The 17,828-nt window shown below is 40.7% G+C and overlaps 1 protein-coding gene across 1 annotated transcript in view; it reads left to right on the top strand.

The window, feature by feature from the left end:
* The window catches only part of HECW1 (HECT, C2 and WW domain containing E3 ubiquitin protein ligase 1), a 283,590-nt gene that overhangs the window by 191,316 nt on the left and 74,446 nt on the right, over window positions 1-17,828 (top strand). Inside the window, exons 10-14 of the mRNA XM_065398899.1 lie at window positions 693-843; window positions 7,887-8,017; window positions 11,713-11,834; window positions 15,064-15,249; window positions 16,510-16,644. Coding sequence (XP_065254971.1) covers window positions 693-843; window positions 7,887-8,017; window positions 11,713-11,834; window positions 15,064-15,249; window positions 16,510-16,644 — 725 coding nt within the window. The remainder of the gene's footprint in view (window positions 1-692; window positions 844-7,886; window positions 8,018-11,712; window positions 11,835-15,063; window positions 15,250-16,509; window positions 16,645-17,828) is intronic.

The raw sequence follows: 17,828 nt of genomic DNA, 5'->3' as shown, positions 1-17,828 counted from the left end.
AATTCCTTATGGTTTTCCCATCCACAATGAATATAGCCAGTTGTGCAATGCTGTATGTGAGAGTTACATGGAGAAATTTTTATGCTGTAAAGCATGTAATTTGATTACTCACCTCAAGAAACAGAACTATAATAGGTATTAATGGTTATAGAATTATCCAGCCCTTTTTAAAAATACAGTCACTGTGTCTCACTCATTATTGATGGCCTGTGGCAGTGAATTCCATAGGGTGACCTTAGGCTCTGTGTGAAGTAATATTTATGTATGTGTGTATACTACACATACATATATACAACAAACCTGTGGAACTTATTGCCATGGGATGTTGTGATGGCCAAAAGTATAAATGAGTTCAAAAAAGAACTGGATGGAAAATACATCTTTCAATGGCTATTAGTCTAGCCAAGATGGTCAAGGATGTGACCCCATGCTCGGGCAACCCTACACTTCTGACTATCATAATCTGGGAGTGGAAGACAGGGTAGATCACTCCATAATTGGTCTGTTCTGTACACTCCCCTGAAGCTCTGGTACTGGCCACTGTTGGAGACAGGATACTGGGCAAGATGGACCATTGGTCTGACTCAATATGCCAGCTCTGATGGTCGTGTGTATGTATCTCATGAGCATCTAGGCTTTCTGAAATTTCTCAAACTGATGGCTTCCTCCTTTCCTTTCTTTTTTAATACTAGACTGGGAAGCTCGGATAGACAGTCATGGAAGGGTATTTTATGTGGATCATGTGAATCGAACCACAACATGGCAGCGCCCCACAGCAGCAGCCACTCCAGATGGAATACGCAGATCTGGTTCAATCCAACAAATGGAGCAGCTCAATCGGCGGTGAGTAATTCTGGACTGAAATCCCAAACAACACCACTAAGAAAATGTTCTAGTTACGAGCAATGGTACTCACGTAATTCCAAACCAGCATCTGAAATGTTCCTGAAATGACTAAAACATAAATAAGCTATGAGATATATTTGAAGGTACAATGTTGAATAACAATTAGCAGGTCAGAACCTACTGCTGGTGGATGATAACCATCTTGCTTTTAAAAAGGTGACATTTTTAGCACTGGCAATTTGGGAGCCCAAAATAAATTGAAACAGTTTTCAGTGCTACTTTCAGGGTACTTTCAGGCTGGCTTTACAATTATAAAACACTGTACTTTTTAATTAGTATTTTTTATGTAGTTCCATAAGTCTATATGGTACTTTACTGCAGGAAGTAGTGTTTAAAAATAGCAAAGTGCCTGACCAAACAGATTATAGTCTAGAGACACAAAGTGAACATAGTGCATTGCACAAAGAGTGACGTGCTCAGTCCTCATCCTCAAAGGAAACCTCTACAACACCTTCAAAAGACAAGCCTGGGAACTTAAATACATAACTCTGCTGGACACTAAAAACCATGGATTTAACAGAGACATTAGTTTTATGGCCCATTACAACAACTTATAACACACTCTGCTGCCTACTAACACTCCTTTGTCCTACGGCTGCTGAAGTTTTAATTGCCCACTTCATTTTAAGTGATCTCCTACAATATGTGTGAACCCCTTATGCTTAACAATCTGTCCCACCTTATATTTCGCTTGGGCACTCTAGTTTCCTTCTCCACACCTGAAGAAGAAGAAGAAGAGCTCTGTGAAGTGCAAAAGCTTGTCCCTTGGACCAACAGAAGCTGGTCCTATCATGGCTTCCCTTCACTTTTCTCCCACCACTTATGAGAAGGATCAGTGCAGGTGGGGATGGGGAGGCAGGATTCTTCAGAGCTTCTGTGTTACCTATGAGAGCAGAGGACAGATGGTCTGGGTGAGAATATGAAGAGAAGTCAAGCAATCAAGCTCTGAATTCAGGCTTCAGCCCCACTGCTTTGAGGTGCTTCAGCTTCCAGACCTCCACTGTGCTCCTCCAGCTGCTACACCTATACACCTACCCCAGTCTTTGGGGAGCTATTCAGAGATGAGGTCAGGAAAGCAACAGCTCTAGTTGCTGAGAGCCTCCCTTTGTAATTTTTCTCCACCAGTGCTGAGGGCTGAATGTTATGGATGCTCATGCAGTTGGAATTATCATGTCCCCACTATAGCGCTCTAGTGGTTCCTTCCCAAGTGCAGCCAGGTCCATGGGTTGGGAAACACCAACATGTAGCTGTTGACATCAGCAAGGCTGACAAGCTGTGACACAGCATGAATGAGATATTTGTTTTAAATAGTGAGTGCTAATGAGTATCCCACTGAAAGACATTTCAAAGCCCTTTGCACAGCTGGAGGAAACTAGAAACACTTCCTTAAAATGAATCCCGAGAGAGGGAGTCTCCCTCCAAATGAGGCAGCTTTATCACTGATACCAATGTCTATTCAACTACTACTCTACACAAAGAAAGATTTGTTAGTTTCCTTTGTTTCCTTGTATTTCAGAATGAATTGAGGGAAGAAGAGTAAAAGAAATATATAGCTAGGCAATAATCTTACACTCTTACCTCAGAAAACATTTTCTCATCCTCTGCCCCTGCTTCCTGTAATGATATAGTTTCTTATTTAAATAAGCAAGACTGAAATTGTTATCCTCTGATTATAGGCTTTAAAATGGCATGAAGGTTGGTTTGGGTTTTTCTAGTACTTTAAAAACATCATTTGGGGATCATCAGAGCGCCAAGCTAGGAGACAGACAGAGTGCTTGAACGGTCCTTCTTTCCATGGCAGGAAAATAAGATGGGAGTTACTTAGATCCTTTGTAGGGAGAAAATGGTCGCTGATGACAGCCATCAGGGAGTTTTCCTAAGGGCTAACCAGCTTTCTGAAAATGTCTATCGTGCAAAATAGATCATAACCACAAACAGGTCCATGAGGAATTGTCCTCCTCTTCTCTCCAAACCTAGCATGCTGGGCACAGAGTGGGCATTTTATACCATAGTATAATTTTGTTTATAGTGGTAAGAACTTGCAATAGTTTGTTTTAATTATAATTTTCCTCAGAAGGTGCCAAGCTACCATATTAATTTATAAAGAAAAGACAGGCGTTACTAGAAACCCCTTGCAGTGAATTGGATAGATGTTGTCTGCAGCCATCAAGGGCTTGTGTAAATTATAGTTTTTTGTTGTGCTGTAACTTGAGTTAATTGAATACCAATTAAGCTGAGCTAATGGATACCATCGTAAATTTATTGTAGACAGTCACCATTTGTTCCATGAGGCTAATCTCTCTTGGGTGAGCCACAAACAACCAGGAACAAACGTTGGTGAGTGTCTAAACTAGAAATGACAATTGTGTTAGCTAGCTCAGGTTAATTGGCAATACCCTTAGGCCATATCTACACTTATAAGCTTACAGTAGCACAGCTGTACTGATGCAGCTGTAAGAGCACTCGTGTAACGGTGTTATGTCGATGGGAGAGAGCTCTCCTGTCGACATAATAAAACCAGCTCAATGAGTGGCAGTAGCTATGGCGGTGGGAGAGTGTCTTCCGCTGACATAGCGCTGTGCACATGAATGCTTATGCTGGAAAAACTAATGTTTTTTCACACCCCTGAGTGACAAAAGTTTTGCCAGTATAAGTGCTAGTGTAGACATGGCCTAAGTCAGTGGCTCTCAACCTTTCCAGACTACTGTACCCGTTTCAGGAGTCTGATTTGTCTTGCGTACCCCCAAGTTACACCTCACTTAAAAACTACTTGCTTACAAAACCAGATATAAAAATACAAAAGTGTCACAGCACACCATTACTGAACAATTGCTTACTTTCTCATTTTTTACCATATAATTATAAAATCAATTAGAAAATAAATATAGTACTTACATTTCAGTGTATAGGATATAGAGCAATATAAACAAGTCGTATGAAATTTTAGTTTGTACTGACTTCACTAGTGCTTTTTAAGTAGCCTGTTATAAAACTAGGCAAATATCTAGATGAATTGATGTACCCCTTGGAAAACCTCTGCATACCCCAGAGGTACATGTTCCCCTGGTTGAGAACCACAGAAGTGACATCCTTGGTTTACATTTTAGTTTTCTATGTTTTCATATAGTTTGATTCCTTTCTTGACACCTATGTTTGGTTTAGGATTTGATCATTAATGATTTAATACACTGTAATTAGGCCAATAATACTTTTGTTGCTCATCTGTATATGGGTATTTTTTTGCATTTGTACATTCAGGATATATAGTGAGAAGCGGAGGGGATTTTCATTAGTAGCGTATTTCTCCTCACTTGATTCCCAGTGGAGACTAAGCACATTACAACTGAGTAATTGTGGAATCCCATGGTTTCTTAGCACAAAAAAAGCCATCTGGTAATTCTTTAATCTCTGCTGTAAAAGAGCTCCATTAAGTAAAAATGCTGAATAGACCACCAAGTCTTTAAGAGGCTTCTCTTGTCATGCCAATGTTTGTATATGTGTAGCCATGGATATTTCCAAAAATTCCAGCAAAAGAGATACATATTGGCCATTGCAACAAACTTCACCAACTTGTGTATTTCAAAAGTGGGAAGCAATTTTAATATTTTATGGCCGTGTGAAATAGAGAAATTATCTGTCCTGAACCAGGTTTCAAGATTAGCTCATTCAAAAATTCAGGTAACTTGGATTACCAGTTTGTGAGAAAAACCTTTTCTTAAGCTGTTGTTGAAAACCACTACTTAGTCTTGAATATTATTTTCAACAACTATTTTTAAAAAGTTTTGTTATTGTAGGTCAAACCTCATTACCTGGAACAGTTTTTGTTAACTCTGCTTGAAAATCCTTTCTAGGTGAGGTATACAAAGAACTTGGATGATATAATTAAAATCAGCCTGAATTTTTGCCCCAAACTCAAACAAAATGGAACCCAAAACCTTTTGAGGTTTGAAAAAAAGCTCAGTCTACCTTCTTTTCACACAAATCTGTTCACCTTCCCATTTCCTAGATTCATCTGGGAGAAGGAGTGGAAATACCAAAATATCACTAGGAAAGCTTGCTATTTTCATCCCTGCTAAAACCATAAAGTATTGGAAATCTAGTTTTAAAAAGGAATGACTGAGAGTATTCTGTTCCAAGGGCCTAATCCTTCATTCTGTGAATACTCAGAGATCCCCAATGACTTTAATGGACATTTTGTCTATATAGGGAATGCAGGATTGGGACCTACAGTCTGGATAAGATCCAAACACCCCTATATTTTTTTTTATTAGAAGAGTCTTCCTCCTTTACTACAGCACTTCTTGCCTTTCCTCAAGTTACTGAAGCAAACAGCCAGCGCTGTTCAAATTACATGACATGGTTAACTATCCACTGTGATCTGGTAAAACTGTGCAGCATTTGTGTAACTAGACTTGTCTTTACATGAATAATAATAATAAAAAATGACACAATAAATAATAATAGTACAGTAAAAACAGCCTTTAGTGTGGTTTTTCTAAACCATTATTTCTTTGACAAATCACTTTGAAAAGGGACTGTGATTTTCAAATACATTCCCATAACTTTTGCCCTTTCAAAGTTTTTTTTACAATTACATGGGCATTTTCTGGTATTTATATAAGACAATTTTACAGTATCTAGACCAAAAAAAAGTAGCTTGTTTTTGGCATACAGCTAGCATTACTGTGTAAAGTTTGCCAGCAGGGGATTTTCTAACATCTAATTAAATTGAAGCTACAGTTACCATATATATAAAACTTTTGACTATATTAACTACTTTTTTCTGCTCTGCTGTTGCATAAGGGTGTTGTAAAACTCCTGCAGTATTGGAGTGGAAAGTTTACTCAATTAGCCTACAGTCAAGTGAATAAAAATTTTAAAAGCTTGTTATAAAATAAAGGGGGGAAAAGTAGAGGTAAATTAATGCAGTTGTGAAATCTACTATAATAATTTGCTTCTAAGGTGTATGTTTATCTAAAAACAAAAATCCCCAATTCTCTTACTTTTTTAACCAATTCTAAATATGTTATTTATTGAGCTATTAAAAGCTACATTAAAGGAAAACTTGGGAATACTGAGGAAAATGAAAACTACTGTGTTAGTCAAGTATAAATCCATTAAATTTTCACCCATTTTCCATAATTTAGCCTAAACTCCAGTAACCTGTTGAGAGTTAGTATGCTACTGGAGATGCTGTCTTTTGAATGGGATGTAAAATCAAGGTCCAGACTACTTGTCTTCAGAGATGTCATGGCACTTTGAGATATAACCGTTGGAGTTCAGGCCAGAATCTAACTTGGCATAAATACATATTTTAAAAAAAAATAAGAGAAAAATGGAGGGATACTCTTCATAAGTCTGGAGTCACACAGATGAAAGAAAGAAGAACAGAAACCAGGAAAAAGAGAGACAAAGAACCTTGGGCCAAAGATCAGATATAATCAATGAAGCTACATGGATTTATGCCAGGTGGGGATCTGGCCCATTATGAATGCTGAGAGTTAATGAAAATGAGACAACAAAAAATGTTTAAAAATATCAGGGTGGGGCAGAAGCTCGTTAAAATTATTAACAAGATAGATATCTATTATTTTAAAAAATATTTTTCATTAAATAATTTTTTTAATTTGTCACATTCTTGTCATACATTATCAGAATCCCAGTCTGGGGCCTGGTCATGAACATAAAGGTTAGAAGCTATGGAGGTTCTCTCACCCCTAGTCTGTCAAATGTTCAATGAATGAGTCACCAGTATGGCTACAGCAGGACTGACTTCCCACATTATTTATCTCTGTTTTACAATACATAGAATTAGTACTGTATACTGCATATTTTAAACATAATGAACACATAAAAGAGAACATCCTTTATGGGACTCAAACCTTCAACGTCATGAACACTGTGGCCCTGATCCAGCAAAATATTTAGCACCTGCTTAACTTTAAGCCCAAGAGTAGTCTCATTGAAGTCAATCAACATGAAACTGCCATAACAGAGAAAAAGGTTTTAAAAGCTTCACTCCACACCTGCTTCTTCTTCGTCCTCCTTGTTTCCCTCCTTGTTCTCACTGGCTCTGTCCTAGTGCTTAATTTGTAATGAAAGAGGTGCCAGGGCTCAAGCAAGATTTTTACATTCATAACTGATGCAGGAAGCCCAGAGGTGCTGGGACTATGAACTGCCAAGCCTAGAGGTACCGGGGCTGAGCCCTGGCAAGCCCTGGCACAAATTAAACACTGCTCTGTCCCCTTCAACTCTTTCCCTTCAGCTTTCCATTTAGCTTATCATCACCAAAGTCAATCCATATACACACACAAAAAAGCATGGAACTAACATGACATGTCCTGCCCTTATGTTGTTCACTCCACTTGTGTGTTACACCACTTTCCTCTACCCTGGTGTCTGTTTTATCTATTAGATTGTCAGCTCTTCGGGGCAGAGATTGTCCATTGTTCTGTGTTTGTACAGTGCCTAGCACAACGAGCCTGTTCTCGGCTGGTCCCTAGGCACTACCACAACAAACACGATGAATAATAATGATTAGTAAAAAAAAAAAAAAATGAATACTGGTTATGGAGCCAAGGCTGTGAAGTGTTGAACACATTGAGCATACTCCCATTGCAATTGTAGGGAGTTGAGGACACTCAGCACCTCAGAGGATCAAGCCCTATGTGATTGATTATGTTAACCTATGACAAATTGGGATTTGATTCTTCCCTGCCTTTCACCTTATATAGTCACTGATCCCTGTGGAATGTGGGTGATTTGCACAGGTGCAAGACAGGGAAGACTCAGGCCCATTGGTACTTTAAAAGTACATGCCGATTTTAGCAATATTTTAATTGTTCAAAAGTGTTGATTTTTCCAACTCTCATTAAGAAAGAGAGAGAGAGGCATTTTTGTGAGCAGCAAAATGCTTTGTACCATTATTCCACCAAAACGTATAGCTAAAACACCTTTTTTCTTTCACGTAAAATATGCAGGTATCAAAATATTCAGCGGACTATTGCAACAGAGAGGCCAGAGGATGATGCTGTTGTTAACAACAGAGCCGAGAGGCTCTCCATTGGAGGAGGAAGTGACTCTGAGGCAGACTTTTCCCAGCCAAACTCAGGTATGGGAGAGGAAGCTATTAACAGCACGTGGCACCAGCTGTCGCTCCATTCTGGGAAACAAGCTGGATACACCACGGTGCCCTGATGAAGACTCAGGCTTCAGTACTTTATGGCAGAAATGACTAAGTGAAAGGAAAGAGAGTATAGAGCATGAATAGACCCCTCAGAAGGAAATAAGCAAGTGTTAGGGGGCTTTTTTAATGAGTCCTTACATAGACAAAGTGTTTTTACTATATATTGGGTTTGAATGTACAGGTATTATACATGAAAATGGAGAAAGTGCCTATTTTCTCAAGCTTGCAGTTACAGTAGCTACACTATTTCATTTTGGTGATAGTGTGATTGTGACACTATGGGGGTTCACCCAGATCAGCCAGGGGTTGTGTCACTGCCTGTCCTGTAACCTTGGGGGCATCTGTGCTGTGCAGGTTTGGCTCAGAGCCCCAACAAGTAGTCTGCTCACAGCACAATTATTTCACCCTGGTTCCCACCAGCATGGTTACTCTTTGCAGGGTGTCACCAACAGCCCCTTGTCTCCCCAAAATAGGGTGACCAGATGTCCCGATATTCAGGGCTTTGTCTTATATTGGTGCCTATTACCCCCCACCCCGTCCCGATTTTTCACACTTGCTATCTGGTTTGGCTGAGGACCGATATTTTATATTAATCCACTGCACTGATATGGTTCTGTAATAAGATAAGAATAAGTTTATTAACAAAGAAGATAGATTTAAATGGTCTCAAGTAAGAATGAAAGAGATAGGAAAGATTACAAACAAAACATGCCTTCTAGTGTCTAAAACTTAATTCTAGCAAGTTACAGTCTTGGTCTAGACAAGGTGGGGGAGGTAATATCTCTTATTGGACCAACTTCTGTTGGTGTGAGAGACAAGCTTTTGAGCCACACAGAGTTCTCAAAAGCTTGTCTCTCTCACCAACAGAAGTTGGTACAATAAAAGATACTATCTCACCCACCTTGTCTCTTGAATATCCTGGGACTGACATGGCTACAACTGCACTGCATACAAGCTTGGTCTAAGCAGATTTCTTATCTATAATGACTTCTCAGAGACTTTCTCAGATTACAATAGCTCTGATCCCTTTCGTCCATCCGGTGATAGCTTATTGCTTCTGCTTATATCTTCCCAAAGTTCTTTGACTCTGTTTCAAGAGGCAGAAAGGTTTCCTGGGGATCCATCCTCCATGGAGATTGTTAAGTGGTTATCTCCCCCCACTTGCTCGGCTAATGGATTTGTTTACCTTTCATGTAAATGTCCTTTTCATTGTCTTTGGTCACACCTTGCTTAATTTACATTGGAGATACAGTCAAGCCGGAGAAACAACATTCCTTTGTCTAGAACAGGCTGGGTTTAGGCACTGTCTGCCACTTACATTTTAGGAACACATTTCAAGCACACATCTATAACTCTTTATACATCACCCACACAGACAACACACAATAATATTAATGACCGGCATGTTACCATTTTGCATATGATATCTTACACGACACCTTTTAGATACAGATTATGATAACGAGTTGGGGCAATGAGTATGTCAGGTGTGATGAGAGTTATTGTACTGTGTGCCAACATCCAGTTGGCGGTGAGGGGCTTCCTGGGTCACAGTAATTTTGATATTATGGGCCAAATTTGAAAAGGCCAGCTCTCCCTTCTGCACGCATATCTTGTGCCCATAAAATGTTCATCCACATTTTTGCACCTGCAATTGAACGACAAGTGCAAAGCTGAGTGCTTGCATCGCTAAATGCTTGATTGCAGGTGCAAGTCACCTGGGGAGAAACACAAGCACTCAGACTTGTGCCTGCATTTCACTTTGTGGACACACACAAAAAATGGGTGTGTATTTAGTTAGTTAAACTTGTGCCTGCAACACGGGCAATCAATACTCAGCCCTTCTGAAAATTCACACCTATGGCAGGGTTGACACCTGATTATGTCTATTATTACATCTATCACCTCTTTTCCTCCTTCTCCTGTGTTTGCATGCCATTACTGGCTAGTCCTTATTAGCAGGAAATAGCCTGCATGACCTATGGTTCAACTCCTTTTATGTCTCCTGGAAGAGGAAAGCCTATTCAGAGTGAATATTTAATCTATGCTTTTTTTAAAAATAGCTTTGTTAAATATTTAGTTTTGTCTATTATTAGCCTGAATCTTTATTTCTTTTTCCTTTAAAATCACTATGTCATAACCAAAAGTACTTCACATGATATATAACCACTTTTGCACTCATTTGTATTGCAATTTTTATGATTCAGTTTAACTGAACTTCTTCTGTATAGAGAATCATACCTGATCCCACCTGCTAATAGTTAATTGAGATGGAAATGGTATATGATTTGTGTTCTATTACTACTTATATTACTTGTAATATTAAGTTGGATACATATTTACAGTAGACATACAGTATTACTGTTACATATATACAGTATTACTATGGGGGGAGGGATAGCTCAGTGGTTTGAGCATTGGTCTGCTAAACCCAGGGTTGTGAGTTCAATCTTTGAGGGGTCCATTTAGGGATCTGGGGCAAAAATCTGTCAGGGACAGTACTTAGTCCTGCTGTGAAGGCAGGGGACTGGACTCAATGACCTTTCAAGGTCCCTTCTAGTTCCATGAGATAGGTATATCTCCATATAATAAATTCAAAGGTTACTCACATAATAAAATATTGAATTCATAATAATGCTGCCAGGAATCATTCACATAAATGGTGGTTGGATTTGATTTAATATGCCTTTTCTTTCCTTTTTTTTTAATAAAAAGAACTATCAACTGTGGCATGTGCCTTTTTAGTGTGTCTTTGCTATATATATTGTTTGACTGTGGAGAGAGGAAAAAAATGTAGCATTTGGTACCAATTTTTTAATTTAAAGGGAAATCCACAGGGATGTGTGAATATCCACAAATAAAGGTGCACTGTCGTATCCTCAGGTGAAATAAATCAGTTTAACTCCATTGGAGTCACGAGAGCTATATCACAAAGTCTTTTTTCACAGCCTTAAGTGGACAGAATGATAAGGTGTAATTATAGATAGAAAAGTGACTGTCAACATTATATTATGTAGTTCTGTATTCATTCTCTTGATGACTTCCACATCAGATTTGTTCAGATTGTAGGTCAAAAACTGATTTTGGTTTAAAAGCATCAGTGCTGCAAACTGAGCCCAGAGCCCAAAACCTCATGTGTGTTCTTCCCATTGTAAATTCATCAACAGTAAGAAAGATTCTACAATCAGAACTTAGCTGACAGTATTGGATCAGATCTTCAACTGGTGTAAGCTAGTAGGGTTGCATTGATTTATTGAAGTAAATGGAGCTATGTCGGTTTATACCAGCTAAGGATGTGGCCCAGAATTTATAACATACAATGTAGAAAATCATCCAGCTCTCATTCCTGTAGCTGTATTTGCCCTGCAGTGCTAACCACAGGGAAAACTTTTGTCATTCACGTGAGTAGATATGACTCAAAGACACGAAGAGAGTGGATGCCATTTTTACATAGTCACTTGGATGACCATAGCCTCACTTTAAGATTAAAAAGAAGTCGCACAATATGGTGGAGTGGTGGGGTGGGCTTTGCTGGTATTGGCAGAGGAGATAAGAATGACACTATTTGTGTTGTATTTTCTGTTATGTGTACTAGTCAATTGTTTTACTTTTATTTTCAGAAATTAGAAGAGAAGGGTCCCTTTCTCCAGTGAATTCTCAAAAAATCACCTTGCTGCTACAGTCTCCAGCTGTAAAGTTCATCACCAACCCCGAGTTCTTCACTGTGCTGCACGCAAACTATGTAAGCACCAGTATCTCACCGTCTCTCACTCCTGCCTTCTGGGTCAAAAGGAAGAGCTCTGGACCTCTTATAAGCGTGCACAGTGGGTATGTCTACACTGCAATGTAAGCCCAGGGTTCAAACTCAGGCTCCAGCCTAACCCCTCTTCCATTTACATACAAATCGCACTAACCCAGGCTCAAGGGGATGGAGGGTTAAGCCTGAGTCGAGCCAGGACCCCAGGGTTCAAGCCCTATTGCTTTGCAGTGTAGACGCAGCCCCATTGGACCCATTCTCTGGGAATCCACCAAAAGTATTCTACAATCCCATGGGTCAACTTTCTTTGTCCTCTGGACAGTCAAGTTTGAACAGTCAAGTTTTCCTACACTGCACCATGAACAAAGGGATAGAATGGCCACACTTTCAGAGAGTGCTAGGAAGTATGGAATGTGAGTGGTTGAACTCAGGCCCGCATAGTGCAGTGAAGATCCTGGAACCCCATGTTGGGACCCAAGTTTTAACAATTCCTAACCTGGGATTACAAATGAGTGTAGACATTCAAGCCCTAGGTTAACAAACCCAAGGTCTGCTAACTGGAGTTCTACTAACCCTGGGTTTACATTGCACTGTAGACATACCCAGTCCTTAATTCCCTGACTCAGAATTCAATTGTCCTTTATGTGAACTGGACCAGGTTGGATGTAGCATGCCTACACTACCCCACAGGGAACTTTTGAGGGGATTCTGCCTCAGAGAGGAATTCCCTGGCACCTCACAGGCCTGCCCCCACTACTTGTTACCTTTCAGAAGGTGCAGCCTACTCCCCATGTGTCTGGCCAGTTCTACTGTCTGGTGCAGGGGGAGCTGGGGTCCTAGCCCTGCCTCCTCCCCACCCCTTTTGCATCCTTCTGCTTCAGGTGTCCAGAAACCTCTATTGAATCCCTCTTCTCGTGGCCTTGCACAGCAGCTGGAAGGCTTCTTGCATCCTCTGCAATTTGTACACTCAAGTAGCTGGGCACAACCTAGCACTCAGTGAGCAATTACAGACTAGGGATGATGCAGCTCTCTTGGATAAAATAAGAACTGAACTGAACCTACCTCAAACCCAAACCAAACTTCTCGAAGGTTCGGAAAAGTATAGATAACTTTTCGTTCCCATTGTTGGAACGGGATTTCACTTCCTGCTTGCAACTGGGAATGAAAACAGACATGCAGTGAAAAAGCTTTAATTTCAGGCCAACTAGTAGCAGGAAGTCTGCAAAATCTCCCTGGGAAAGCCTGTTCTCCTGATATTTCGACCCCAGTTTTCTATCCCAAAGAGATTTGGATAATATTTGGATAAATATCCAAACATCACTTCTGAACCTTTTGAGGCTAATCCGTTACTAGTGCTGATGGGTCTTCTCTCAAAAGGAACTTAACGATTTTATAAGCTGTCTTGAAACAAGTCTTAGTTGGTACAAGGGACAGCTCGCAAGAAGCTGAGTCCCAACTTACTTTGTCACAAAAGTGACTAAGGCCATGGAACGCCTACATTTTGTTTACAAAGCTGTCTTTGATATTGGAGCCAGAATAGCCTGTCAACACATCTGTCAAGGCAGTCATACAAATTCCATTTGTGTAAAAATAGTGTACCACATAACTTTAGGCTTAAGGCCATTAAAACATTTTAACCACAAACTCCAAATAAAATTTAGAAGTGTTAATTAAGCCAGTGAAATCTGAGTTGGAAAATATTATCCAGCAGTGAAAGCTAAAATGGAAACACTCTTGTTTAACAGATATTTTATGTCCCTGAAGGGATAAAACTATGTGAAATTCTGGGTTTCCCTAGTGTTGCTAAGTGATACTGAAATGGTCAGTTGTAGCAGATCATGACATATCATCTGCTATGCAGTATGCTAGGACCTCAGATAGTTGCATTCAGAAAACTTTCTTAGGTTGTAACATCTTCAGGGCAGAGATCATTTCTACCTCTGTGTATGCAATGGGGCCCCTATCCTGCTTTGGGCCTCTGGACACTGCTGTAATATGAATATTAAATAATAAAAATAACATTTAAAATGCATTTAAATGCACAGAAGGAAAGAAATTCAAAGTTACTGGGTCAGATTCTGCCCTTGTTTACATCTGCAGACATCTGAAGTAATGATATTGGAGTCAGTGAGGGGCCTTCAGCAAGCCAGTATGGCCCCAAAAGAGGGTGGCATAGACAGGGAGTGGCATGGCCAAAGCAGCCTGAGGATGTACTAAGGCAGCACATTCCTTCAGTAACTTCCACTGGAGCCCCCAGCAGAAATTAATGCTGCCCTCCCTGATGAAGCCCCTAAAAGAGGGCAGGTTGCGGTAACATTGCCTGCTCTCCCTTGGGGAGCATCCTCCCTGGAGTGAAGAGTTGCAGGGTGAAACAAAGAGTTGTCATCATTACATGAGTAATTTAAACGTCCCTGTGCCATCTCCGATGAACGTGACCCATTTGGGGCCCTGATCCTGCAGTGAGATATGTACAGACAAACCCAACTGCAGGATTAGGGCCTGTGCATGTTTCTGTGAGATACAAATAATCAGTACTGAACATGTCTGCTTGAATGGTGACACAAATACATTTTCATGAATGTTTTCACATCTGTATGGTATCATAAGAACATAAGAACGGCCATACTGGGTCAGACCAAAGGTCCATCTAGCCCAGTATCCTGTCTTCCGACAGTGGCCAATGCCAGGTGCCCCAGAGGGAATGAACAGAACAGGTCATCATCAAGTGATCCACCCTGTCGCCCATTCTCAGCTTCTGGCAAACAGAGGCTAGGGACACCATCCTGGTTAATAGCCATTGATGGACCTATCCTCCATGAACTTATCTAGTTCTTTTTTGAACCCTGTTATAGTCTACATTCACACCAACAGTACATCTCTCTGAATGTGTGATCAGTGAAATAAACACAACTGCATGTATTTCAGATGTGTGATACCCCAGAGCTATGTACACTTGCACTTGTATATCTGGCAGTTTGGTACTGGTAACTACTGTGCATAGAGGTATGGAATTTTCACATTTCCAGGTGGCAATTGGTTATTTCTACGTCTTCACTTAGAACCTAAGCCAAAGCCCATTGAAATAGATGGAAAGATTGCTGTGGATTTCAGTGGGATTTGTATCAGGCCTTAAGATTGTGTGTCATATCTGCTAGCCAAACTCATTTTTGAGACACTGGAACTGATTTCCTTGTCCTGTGTTTTTCATGCCTAGAGTGCCTATCGAGTCTTTACCAACAGCACCTGCTTGAAGCACATGATTCTAAAGATCCGCAGAGATGCTCGGAATTTTGAGCGCTATCAGCACAACAGGGACCTGGTCAATTTTATCAACATGTTTGCTGACACACGACTGGAACTTCCACGGGGTTGGGAGATCAAAACAGATCAACAGGGCAAGGTGAGAGCGCCAACACAATTAATCACTGGGTGAATTTCCACATCCTGCCGATCTCACATGAGGATAGATGATCGTGAAGGGTTTCTTGTGAACTTAAAATTTGTGACTATCTGATTTGTATATCAGTGCGCACACAGTATTATTCCTGACAATAAAAACCTTTGTCTTAGGTTTAGCCCCTGGAAATGTCATTCTCTATGCTATCTTCTGTCCTCACACAAGGAGACTAAGAAGTGTGGTCTGATTCATGCTAGCGTCCAGGATTGTATAATGCTATACTAGGCATTGTTAATCTTGCACCAAAAAAAACCCCCCACTAATCAAACACTATTCAGATTTATAATATTTGACTTAATAATGCTGACTAGGAACACTCTATCTGAATACCTCTGCCTCATATTTTGGGAGAGTTCAGATTTAGAGCCACTCAGCCGCATGGACCTGATTCTGCTCTTACTTTCAGCAGTTTTTCAGCACTGTGACTCCACTGACTTCAGAAGAGTTGTATCTGATTTATGCCACTGTAACTGAGAGGAGAAATGGGCCCTGTGACTCCAGACTCAATAATGGGACTAACCAAAACATAGTCCAAACACCCACAAATGAGGTTGCATGTGGTATGAAGGCAGAACTTTCCCCTAATTTTCCAGGTGCAATGCTAAGGAGTTACCAAAATAAGGCTTGATTTTGAGGGGCTGAGCTGAAGCTCATTAGAAGTTGCAAGCACTCAGCCCTTCTTGTCATCAGGCCCATAGTGTCTAGCTCTTGGTTGTCCATTTAAAAAGAAGTGATGCTGAAATCTAAGGGTCAAGTCCTGTGTGATACTGAGCACCTTCAACAGCCACTGACTTTGCTGGTAATTAAGGGTGCCAGCACCTGGCAGGAGGCACTCAGCACCTTGTAGAATCAGGCCCATAGAGCATAATCAGTATGCTCACAGCTAGAGTTGTGCATTGCACCTAGAAATGAGGGACAAGCTCCAAAAGGGAACTGGCTGGTTTTAAATTACGGTGATACCAGCTTGAATCAATTTCAAGGAATTTGGCAAATTAGTATGATAGAAACGAGTTACTGTAGGAATACAAGGAATATTGGACTAAAACTCATTAAGCTGTAAATTGTGAACTATCATGACTGCAAAATGTGGCACATATGATACACACTATTCCCTGCTCAGTTTGTATGCTGCTTTCTCATCTCTCAACTCTTTCACCATGTTAGCTTCCTGCTTATGAATATACAGTATTCTTTTTATTACAGTCCTTCTTTGTTGACCACAACAGCCGTGCTACCACTTTCATCGATCCCAGGATCCCACTTCAAAATGGCCGTCTCCCTAATCATCTGACTCACAGGCAACATCTCCAGAGACTTCGCAGCTACAGTGCTGGAGAGGTAACTATAGCATTAAGACCCCTTCCTAAATATATGGTATATCTGCTAGGGAAGTGGTTCTGAACTGGGGGCACGCAGAGATCTTCCAGGGAGTACATCAATTCATCTAGATCTTTATCTAGTTTTCTAACTGGCTACATAAAAAGCACTAGCAAAGTCAGTACAAACTAAAATTTCATACAGACGATGACTTGTTTATACTGCTCTATATAGTACACTGAAATGTAAGTACAATATTTATATTCCAATTGATTCATTTTATAATGATGTGGTAAAAATGAGAAAGTAAGCAATTTTTCAAGTGTGCTGTAACACTTCTGTATTTTTATGTCTGATTTTGTAAGCAAGTAGTTTTTAAGTGAGGTGAAACTTGGGGTACACAAGACAAATCAGCCTCCTGAAAGTGGTACAGTAGTGTGGAAAGGTTGAGAGCCACTATGCTAGGGCACCTGATGGTTCTTATTTTTAGCTTTTGAGAAGCAGATGCATCTTAAAAGTGTTTGGAATTTCACCCCAGTAATCCCATTTGGCTATAGAAAAATCTCATCCCTGATTTACTGTTCTCCTCTCCAGGGCCGGTGCAACCCATTAGGCGACCTAGGCGGTCGCCTAGGGCACTACAATTTGGGGGGCGGCGACCGCGGCGGTATTTCGGCGGTGGGACCTTCCACCACCTCTGTGGGGGGCGGCATTTCGGGCGGGACCTTCCGCCGCCTAGGGTGGCAGAAAAGCTGGCGGCGCTCCTGCTCCTCTCAGCTCCTTAATCTTAGTCTCCCTGAACCCTGAGTTCTCCTTTTCTCCTCTCAAGTCTTCATGCTATCAGCCCTGTATCTGCCACTTCCTTGATACTGACTCTGCTGACCCACTCATTCATGATTTGTCACTTCATACCTTGAACATTGAAACTCCTTTCCCATGGCCTCCCAAAGTCACTTGTATCCAAATTCCAGTCTGTTCAGAATGCTACAACACACCTATATATTCTACCAGTATACCCAGCAGTACTTCACCCTCAAGCTGAAAACCTCCTTTGCCTCTGAATCTGCTACGGACTCACTCACCATGTGTTCAAAGCCCTTCGTGGCCATGCTCCAACTACCTCCATGATATCATCTCTTCCTATACTCTCAGCTGCTCTCTTTGCTCTGACAGTTACGGCTTCTTTCCATCCCCCTACCCACCTG

Source organism: Emys orbicularis, chromosome 2 (assembly GCF_028017835.1).
Source record: "Emys orbicularis isolate rEmyOrb1 chromosome 2, rEmyOrb1.hap1, whole genome shotgun sequence".
NCBI classification, from domain to species: domain Eukaryota; kingdom Metazoa; phylum Chordata; order Testudines; family Emydidae; genus Emys; species Emys orbicularis.
The sequence above is the reverse complement of the archived record's forward strand: the minus strand, read 5'-3'. Positions and strand labels throughout refer to the sequence as shown.